Source organism: Gavialis gangeticus, unplaced genomic scaffold (assembly GCF_001723915.1).
Source record: "Gavialis gangeticus isolate Ggan-Ray unplaced genomic scaffold, GavGan_comp1, whole genome shotgun sequence".
In the NCBI taxonomy this organism is placed as follows: Eukaryota; Metazoa; Chordata; order Crocodylia; family Gavialidae; genus Gavialis; species Gavialis gangeticus.
The window spans coordinates 6,275,870-6,286,109 of NW_017729011.1; the positions used below are offsets into that span (position 1 = coordinate 6,275,870).

The following is a 10,240-nucleotide window of genomic DNA, read 5'->3' on the forward strand; positions in this document are numbered from 1 at the left end:
AAAAAAAAAAAAAAAAAAAAAAAAAAAAAAAAAAAAAGACAGGAACCAAGGGCAGTAAGACCCAGGGGAAGCCCAGCTGGGGCTTCTGGCCTGAGACCATGTGGCTGCCCTGCGCCCGAACCACAGGAAAGGGGGTGGGGGAGGGCAGGGGAGGACCCTGGGCAGGGAAGGAACCCGAGGAAAAGTGGCCTGGGGGAAAGCGGCCCCTTGCCCACCCCGTGGCCGGTGCCCTGCGCTGCAGCCGCTTGCAGCCCGCCTGGGGCTGCCTGTGCCTGCTCCGGACAGCCCCGCGGGCTGTGAGAGGCTGCAGCAGGGAGTGCCGGCGACGGCAACGGGGCGGGGGAGAGGCTGCTTTTCCCACCCCCACCTGTGCTCAGCTTTTTCCCGGGCTCCTTCCCTGCTCCTTCCTGGCATGGAGAAAAGTGACCCCTCCCCCACCCCGTGGCCAGCACTCCCTGCTGCAGCTGCTTGCAGCCCGCACAGGGCTGTCCGGAGCAGCCACAGGAAGACCCACGCAGGCTGTGAGTGGCTGCAGTGCAGGGCACTGAGCATGGGGCGGGAGGGCTTTTCCTCCTCCTGCACTGAGCCCCAGCTTCTAACCCAGTGCCGCAGCCAGCCTGGGCCCTGCGCTGGCTCCAGGCTCGCTCAGCAGGGCTGCGTGTGGCAACAGCAGCTGCGGCACCCCTGCTTGCCATGCCGGGCAGTGTTTGTTACCGCTGCCTGTGGGCTGCCCAGCGCGCGAGTGCCGGGTGGGCGGCAGCAGCAAACACTGCTCAGTGCGGCATGCAGGGGGCCTGCAGCTGTTGTTGCTGCGTGCAGCCCCAACGGGTGAGCCCAAGGCCAGCATGGGGCCCAAGCTGGCAGCGGGACCAGGTTACGAGCTGGTGCTGAGCATGGGGAAAAGCAGCCCTTTGCTTGCCCTGTGGCCAGCACCCTGCATTGTAGCTGCTTGCAGTCTGCATGGGGCTGCCTGTGCCTGCTCCAGGCAGCCCCACGCGGACTGAGCAGCTGCATCAGGGAGTACTGGGCGCGGGGTGGGCAACAGGCCACTTTTCCTTGCGCTCAGCACCAGCTTCTTTCCTGCTAGCAAGCAGGGGGTTGGGGCTGTGTGCTGCCCCCCGTCTGTACCGCAGAGCTGGGGGCCACTGGGAGTGAGTGGATGGGGAGCCAGCGGGAGCATGGGGCCCGCATCGGTGTCCCGGGGCCAGTGTTGGTGGGGTCCAGAGCAGGGTGGCAGGAGCACGGGGTCCCAACTGGCAGGGGCCCTATGGAGCCAGGCCAACTCCCCCCTCTCCCTGCTGGTGCAGCCCAGCCAAGCTCCACAGACCTCTGCCAGCTTGTGCCTTGCTTTGGGCCCCACCGGTGCTGGCCCTGGGACATTGGTCCCAAGACACTGGGTCATTCATTGGTCCCAAGATGGTGACTGGGGTGGGGCACCTGTCAAGGGGCCATGCGGCCCTTGACAGCCTGCCAAAACTGGGTAAGCAGCCCTCTGCTCAAAATAATTGCCCACCCCTGTTTGAAACAGAGATAAAGTCCAATCCTGTTGTGTGGAATTGCAGTCTAATAGAGGAGGAGGAGAAGTGATATATAGCCAGTACTGAGGATGTTCTGTTTAAGCTACAAGGTGTTTCTGACATTCCAGTGTCTAACAAGAAACTAATTACAAAAGCTGGTGGCAGGATTCTGCTTCCTTCATATCAACGATGGCTCAGAACAATATAAATCTCCCCCAAATCCTTTCTGAAACTTTTTTTTGCACTTTTGTTCTGTGACCAACTTCTATTCACAGTCTTATCTTTGTTTGACATTCATAAGCTCATGTATTTTTTTTTTTTTAAACTCACCTTCAGATATAACTTTTATCATAAAAAAAAAAAATTATCATTTTTACCATATACTTCATCCATTTTTGGTCTGCTTTTTATGCTTATTCCAGTAGTATAATTTTATTCTTTCTGGATCATTTACAATGTTTAAAAGGAATTTCTTTGCAGAAAATTCTTGCAAAACTTGCAAAATTAGGGTGCTCTGTAGATGTTAAATGTATTTTGGCAACTCCTCAAATTTTGATAGAATCAACTTTTAAATCGCATGTGTGTGTGTATAATACCAGTAAAACGGTGCTTTTGTTTTCCTCTTAATTCTAGGGTCACTCACATAGCTAATTTCTCTCTTGCCTTATTGTCTTTTCAGAGAGAGAGGGGAATTGACTTTGCTAGCTGTGTGCATTTATATAAACTGCGGGGGGGAAGAAAATTTCTGCCCCCTTTCAGTTAGCTACTTTTTATTTTAGCAATATAAGATGTTACAGTACTAAGTACAACATCTTATTTCAGATCAGTCTTATTCCTTATTGTTGCCTGCCCTGTTCTAAATTTTTAACAAATAGATGTTGTCCACATATGCCTCTACATGTTTACATAGGTTCAGAGTGTAAGAACATAGTCCTCAGTGCCATAATGTTGTTAAGTCTTGTCTTGATTTGCTTGTTTCATGTTCCCCGCATTGAGAGGTGTTTTTTTGTCTTGCAGGATCACCTGGTTTGCTTTTTGCCTGGTACCCTGGCTCTTGGAGCTCATAATGGATTGACTGCTCATCATATGGAGCTGGCCAAAGCCCTCATAGAAACCTGTTACCAGATGTATGCTCAAGTAGAGACAGGCCTGAGTCCAGAGATTGTACACTTCAATCTACATGCACAAAAGGGTCGCAAAGATGTGGAGATAAAGGTAAGCAACCAGTGGAGCAGGGCAACAGCTTAAAAACTCTGTATATGTAACATGTTGTCCTGTGAAAGTCCCAACAGAAGGTTAATAGCTGGGGGAGGATGCTCTTTGTTTTGTTGAGCGCATCCTTCCTCTCTTTCACTTCACATGCATGCCCCTAATCTTTAGTTTCTTACATGGTTCCTGCAACTTATTTAGAAGTTGATTTGCATATAGTGAATTCTTGAGGGCTGTTGGGGTTAGGATGAAGGAGGTTAAGCAGTCAAATGGTTTTACCTCTCTATTCATTTTCTGTGTCTTCTTTGAATTACAATCTTTACCTTCTTCCAGCCTGCAGATAGACACAACCTGCTGAGACCTGAAACGGTGGAAAGCCTATTTTACCTTTACAGATTCACAGGGGATAAGAAATACCAAGACTGGGGCTGGGAAATCTTGCAAAACTTCAATAAATACACACGGGTAAGGCCAGCCTACCACACTGTAATGGTCTCAAGCATAGCAAGGCAAAGTCCTTTGAGAGTGACTTTTCCCAGTTCTGCAATTGCGTTTTCCAAAGATCATAAAAATATGTAATGGATAAAAACAAAGACTTTAAGGACCAAATAGAGAATTCCAATCTATATGCCTTCAGACTAGTGACACAATTGTATTTATTGCATATCATCTCACCGGTTAAAAAGGAAAGGAAGCATCAGGGAAATGCTGTCTGTTTATGAACACTATTAACAATTTGGGCAGAGGGGAGGCGTTCTTTTTGCTTGTGATGGGTTTTTTTTCTTTAGGAAAAAATGTTGAGCTAGGATCGTATCCAAGTAAACTTGTTTGCTTGTTTTAACCTTTTTTCAAGGGCACTGAATCCCCTCTAATAATAGGCACAACTTCTAAGGGGGTTTATTTTTGTTTTACTATTTGTACAGCTGTACAAAATACATTGAAGGTAATTTACTGATTGTGAAGGATCAGTGTTTTTAGTGCTGTGTGTGTGCATGAACATGTTTCTCCATTGTGTACTATGTAATTCAGAGTTTTTATAATGGAGGGTAATATCACTCCTCTAAAACTTTTCTTTTTAAGAAAAGTAATTTGATAAATGAAACTTTAGTGCAGTTAGGTGTCCTTAAGCTAGGTGTTCTCTCTGAAGCAACACAAATGTCTTCCATGATCTCCCAAAGTAAATAAGATCTAGCTGGACAGGTACAGTGAGTGGAAGTAAGAAAGCTGCTACCAGAAGTAATGTTAATGGCTTAGGAGGAGGCACTCTTGCACTGAACCAGTGTCCCAACATAGCCTTAGAGAAGTGCTGTGCTTGTAAAAGTGTATCTCTTGACTGAGCTAACACTCTGTGGTCCAGACTACTCATTTGCTAGAGAGCTTGTGGCCCAAAAGCAGGATGGTGCCACTGCACTCCTGACCAACTCCCACCTAGTAATTACAGTAATTTGTTCCTTAAAGTTCTGCTGAAATTTCAGCCAAACATTTTCCCCCCCTCATTTTGCTGATAAGTGTGCTACTTTTTTATAGAGCGGGCCTCACTTTATTGTATGTGGTTTCTGTATCACTTTGTCAAGTGCTCTGATATCCATCAGACTTAAAAAGCTTTCTACATGTAAAATATGATTCTCAGAGCTGTGCTGGCTGTCTAGTGCTTTCACTTTTTTAATAGCAGAAAGAGTTTGTATTTCTATAAATCAAGAAGAACATGTCTACAATTTGTCTTGCACAGGTGTCTACAGGTGGTTATACGTCCATTAACAACGTCCAGAACCCTAGCAACCCAGAGCCGAGAGATAAGATGGAAAGCTTCTTTCTTGGGGAAACACTCAAGTATATGTTCTTGCTGTTTTCAGATGATGTAGACCTAATCAACCTCGACAAATATGTGTTTAACACAGAAGCTCATCCCCTTCCTATCTGGGCACCGGCATAGAAGTGCCACCTTCCACAGTGGCACATTATCTTTGAGTCACTTTACTTTTCAGGGTTTGAACTAAAATAGCCGAGAAGGCTATATTTACACTTCTTGGTTTAAAAAAAATTAAGAGCATCTCTGATTTAGAGAAGTCTTGTCAGTCTTAAATCTAACCCTGTGCTTTGGCTCTGGGATGGACAACCTGTGTGCACTCTGCTGCTTTACCTGGGTTTGGTTGCACATATCAAGGTTGGGAAACCAATCGCAATGTGGACCCTGATGTATGCTGGTCGCTAGGGAACTAGGGACTTGCTGGTGCCATTCTTGGGAGATGGTAAGATTTCAGGAAAGCAGCGAATTGTCTTACAACATGGAATTATCTCTGGAGGGAAGGAATAAAGGTAGAGAGAACTGGTGTATTTTGGATGTACTGAAAACCTTGGCTACGGCTTCATTCCATTGTATGAGCCTATAATATCTCCAGATGGTACATGGAACAAAGAACTATCACTGTACCAGCTCAAAATGTGGAAATTGGTAGTGTTGCTGATGCCCTGATTTCATTCCAGACCATTATGCTATGCTGCATTATGTCGAAAGAAGGAAGTTATGTGACAAAAGCAAGTTTGTTACAAATGCATCTACAGTACAATATCTTAATCTTATAGAGCACTTTGAACAATATGCTAGAGCTGTGGTTAAAATGAGTGGTGGAGAGTTACGAACAGAACTTGCTGCTGGTTTGGCTCAGTGATATATAATTTTGTAGATGTACAGTATATCGGTTGTTTTTGTTTGGTTTTTTTAACTGGATCTGCAGAAATGCAGGAGGCAATGTGAAAAACAAATGATACTATACATACATGCATTATATATATTTGCATCAGTTAGACTCAGGTATTCTGACTGAAAGCTGCTTTGAGAGGTTGAGCTATGGGAAAAGCTTGTGAGCACGTTTGTATTCAAACTCAACCTCCCTTCCCATATCTCGTATTGTAAAATGTTAGATCAATCAGGTGTATTGTTGTACAGAATAATTCTTACTATTTGTCTTACAATGGATTAATAGGGATACATTTGCAGTAATTTTTTCCTTAAAAATATCCTGGTGAAAATATTTTCACTAGTAGATTTAAATGTGGATGGTCTAAGTGACACTTAATGCTCTCTGTAGACTTACCAAGACCTGCCTGGGTGCTCCGAGGGGGAAAATACACTCCGTGTTTGTGTATAAAAAGATCTCAAGTGATCCCAGGAGTCTTGCATTTATTTTTTGTGAAAATCAGATTTTAAAACGTGAATTTTGGAAGTGACTTTCTAGAACAGTTTTTCCTTTTGGTTCTGTAGCTAACTTTGGGCAGTCCATGTACACAAATACGTTATCAGAGCAAGCATACATTCACTTCTTTTAGGGTATACTGTCTTATCATAATATCCATTCCTTTCTCACCAACAGGTAACTATAGAAAGTTTCACGTTTGTTTTGGAGGTTAAGCACAACAGCCTCTGTTCTTTGCGGGCTGAGAAATAGTGGCAGCGTGAACATGACTCAGCAGTTCACTTTCAGTTACACTTACAGACTTAACATTAACTGTAACCTTCTTTTTGGTAGAGTAAGTTATGTTTTTCTAAGTTGCATTACACTTATCTGGTCTCTGTTTGCTGGAGTGTGACTGTTACCCTTTGGACCATTGTTTTTACTCCTTTAGGCAGTATTTACCATTTCTTGTCCCACTGATGGCTCATGGAAACAATTCTCAAAGTTATGTATATGTACCACTTCCTAAAATGTCCTTTGATCTTGGGAATGGGGGGATTTGCTGATTAGACAGGCTAATGCAGAATGATGTGATCCACCAATTCAAAGGGTTTTAGTAATATTGGGTTTGCTGAAGGCTTTTTTTTTTCCACTTAAGTGCACATTGGAATTTAGAAGCCATAGACAAAGGCTGAATAGTTGTGTTGTTGCTAGTCTTTTGTTGTTTGACACAATGGGGAAAGAAAGCAAATGCTACTGGAACGTGGGAAGTGACACTGATATTTATATGAAATTGTGCATCCTTATCCAAAGGGACTTTTAAAATTAGGCTTATTTTTTCAAATGAAACGTGTTCAGTGGCAGCTCCAATTTCCTGAGCATTAACTCAGTTGTGAACTAATGCTTGTTACCTCAGACTCACGTTTTGACTGAAAGTTGAAGGGTGACAGATGAGGAATACTGGTCCTTTGTTTTTCTTTCTTGATTTGTTACCTTGTCCTGGAGCTGATATTGAGGCCCTAACCTCTTAGGTTAAGGTCAAGGTGGGGAGGCTCAAAAGTTAAAGGGTAAAATACTCCATACAGCTGGGAGCTTCTGCAATGTCCTGTGTTTCGCTTAAGCTCTGTGTTAAGGTCTTAAAGGGCAGCTGACTGTGAAAACAGCACTGTGGGTTTCCATGTCTGTTCTGCTGTTATTCCTGCCACATCTTGTGCTCAGCTTCCACACACAAAGGTCTGGGAGGAGTTTCTCTGTGTATAAACAAAGAGGAGGGAAGAGCACATCTTAACTTCACATATCGCCCTAGAATCCTGATTTATTCCCTCCCTGGCTTTCTGCTGTCTTGGAAACTAATTTATTGTTGCTGAGGGTCTCTTCATTGTCAGCTCTCACCCTTTGTTAACACTGTGTTTTGCATTGATCACCTTTGTGTGCAGTATTGGAGAAGAGAGAAATAAATTGCTTGTTTCAAACTAACATGCATTGCACCCGGAAACCCTTGGGGCCATCTGGTTCTTCTCTTTCCGACTGCTGAGGGGGAAGCTTTAACTGCTGGTGCCATGAAGTGCTCCTCTACTTCCTCAAAGGTTTTCTGTCTTGACTGCTCTGTGTTCCTTTTCATTATACCACATTTCTTGGTGTCTCTCCAGACACAAGGACCAGTGATGACTCGCCATTGAGAAGTTTCTCTTCAGGTTACTTAAACCATGGTCCTCCCACCCCAAAGCCTTAAGTGCATATTGGACATGATCCAGCTCCTCGGCATCTCCATTTATTGAGATGCCTTTGGATAACTAGGTAAGGGGATGGTGTAGAAAGGCTACTGCTTAATCCAGTGCTGTTCAGCCTCCTTACTCAGAGCTGACTTTCTTATTTTCCAAGAGCTTGTGTGTTTTGCATATTGGAAAAAAGTAAATGCAAACAGCACTGCTGTTCAATCAGTGTCTGCGTTTCCTGAGCAATGGAAATTGCTTTTTGGTCTGTTTACTGCCATAAGTACTGCTCATCTCAGGGGAAGGTTAGTAGTGAGCCACACTTACCTCTGAGTTTAAACCAGGTGAATGGAAAAATACACCTATTAGTGCAAGGGAGATGTGGAAGATGATTAGGGAGGGGGCAAGAGTGAAAATTCAGTTATCTTTTGAGAAGACCAGCCCCACTGTCACCCTTGGCACGGGGCTTTCTACCAGGGTGCTGTCTGTGGAGTCTTCTTAATGGGGCTCCCCCATATTTTATGTGGACCTCTGATAGTTGGAGCCAAGTTTGATTTCAAATTCCCCTTGCCCTCTCCAGCAACTGAGAGGGACTGTGAACACTGCCTCCTAAAAGGCTGTGAGGATAGGGCAACTTTCTGCTCTCCTGAGGCTTCCCTCAGCTTTCTTTTTGCCCCTCTTGCCCTGAAAAACTTAAATTTTTCATTTACAAAAGTCAAAATTGTGTTGGAATCGATGACTTACGGTTGCACGTAGGTTTTTAAATCCTATTCTGTAAACATTGTATTGTATTGTGATAAAATGAAATAAGTCTGCTCTTAAAGCCACTGCTCTAGGTCTTAATCCAGTGCATTGGGGCTGAATTAAAGGGAGGAGTGCTCTTGCCATCCCTCTCCAGCTGCTCAATTCATGTCTTCACCCATGCCAGTATTCTTGGTTCTTTCCATACTTCTCCAAACCACATCACTGCAGAGCTGTGTCCAAGGGATGCAGTTCCTGTGATTACCCAGCTCCTTTTTCCTCCCAGGATGCATCTGCTTACTGGGATCTTCTACTTTGCTCTCTTGCACAGGGTTTTAAAGCCTTGGTTGATCAGACTTCACATTTCTCATTGTGGTGTATATTTGTTTTGTTACCAGTTGAAGGATACTTCCATCCATGTGAAAACTGAACTGTAGTTCAAAGCCTGTATGTATCTGCACATCTTTTCCCCCTTGCTCATAGTATCTACAAGCCTTCTGTATTTGGCCTTTCATATAGATCCACCATTTTACCTGTATTGTTTTGTGCTTCTGCTTCCCTGATCTTCCTCTCTTTTTCGCCACTCTTCAGGAAGATAGCTAATTGGCAGAATCATCTTCCTCTAAGTTTAATACTCTTATCATTAAATAGCACACACTGGTGGTGCAATACTTTTACTATCTTTCACACTGCTGCAAGAGAGTAAGAAAACCCTCCTTCTCCCCTCCCCACTGCCTGAAGTAGAAGCTAGAAAATGTTACTAATGTCTGTTTTTATTTTTGAGGGCAGAGAGCAAGCCTAAGGCCATCATCTGCCCAAGGGTTTGAACTTCGAGGATGCTTTTTAAGAGGCACTTATTTTGGGGGCAAGTGCAACAAAGCAGCTAACTGCCATGGTGAAATAGTTGGCCTAGTTTTGTGGCATTTCAAGGGCTCAAAATACTAGAAAGTAAGAAAGAGAAAGGAGGATGAGTTGCCATGAGGCATGTACTTTTTATTTAGCCTGGAAATTAGAAGCACGAGTTCCCCAAATTAGGGGGGCTTTTTTTTATCCCTTTCCTTTTCTTTCTAGGCTGAGGCATCTGGCATCTCTTCCCTAGATTTATGAGGCACCAAACCCTACCAGTCGTTATGTCCAAACTCTGAGTGTAGTGGGATTCTAGGTTTCAGAGCATGAATATTAGGTTTGAGCTCATAACTAGGGCTGGGAATGGCAAGGCAATACATGTAGCAGGTGCAGCTGGGATAAAACCCAAACTTCAGTGCAATCAGGCTACTTCATAGGAGAGCCCAAGGTTTTCCTGTTATACTGAGCTATGGCATACTGTATTTGAAAGGGCTGAGGACTGGTGTTCAGAAGCTCTCGTGCAGCAAAGACATTTTCAGATGGTTTCTATATAACACTTAGTTGTTTGGAACTGCTGTTTAGCCAGCCAGGTCTTCCATGCATGCCACTTCTGTAATGCTTCAGATGTCCTGAAGTAATTCCATCTACTCTTCCTTTTCAAAGGTACTATAAAGTCTGGGAGCAATGGGAAAAGCTTATTTGAAATGGGGAAGCTTTAGCTTTGCTTGGGAGTAAGGAGGAGTTAGTTGGATTTGTATGTGGAGAAACTTCTCTTTGCATGGAGTCTACTTCAGATCGTGTGAAACACCATCAAGGTTTTGCCTAGGATCCATGTGAACCAAATAGGGAGTGTTGGTAGGACTTACCAATGCACATATTAACACCAAATCTTATTTTGAACAACGTATTAGAAACTGAACCAGGGCTGTACTTTGCCTACCTAGTAACATGAGCCTGGAATGCCCTACAAGGCTTTTCCTGTCCTGTGTAATCATTATCCATGGATACAATTTATTTTAAGGCATATAATTGATTACTAAGT

The 10,240-nt window shown here is 44.0% G+C and overlaps 1 protein-coding gene across 1 annotated transcript in view; it reads left to right on the top strand.

The window, feature by feature from the left end:
• Window positions 1-8,297, top strand: part of MAN1B1 (mannosidase alpha class 1B member 1) — a 34,046-nt gene extending 25,749 nt beyond the window's left edge. Inside the window, exons 11-13 of the mRNA XM_019510457.1 lie at window positions 2,535-2,732; window positions 3,060-3,191; window positions 4,456-8,297. Of these exons, the coding sequence (XP_019366002.1) occupies window positions 2,535-2,732; window positions 3,060-3,191; window positions 4,456-4,659 (534 nt within the window). The 3' untranslated portion in view covers window positions 4,660-8,297. The remainder of the gene's footprint in view (window positions 1-2,534; window positions 2,733-3,059; window positions 3,192-4,455) is intronic.
• The last annotated feature ends 1,943 nt before the right edge of the window (window positions 8,298-10,240 follow it).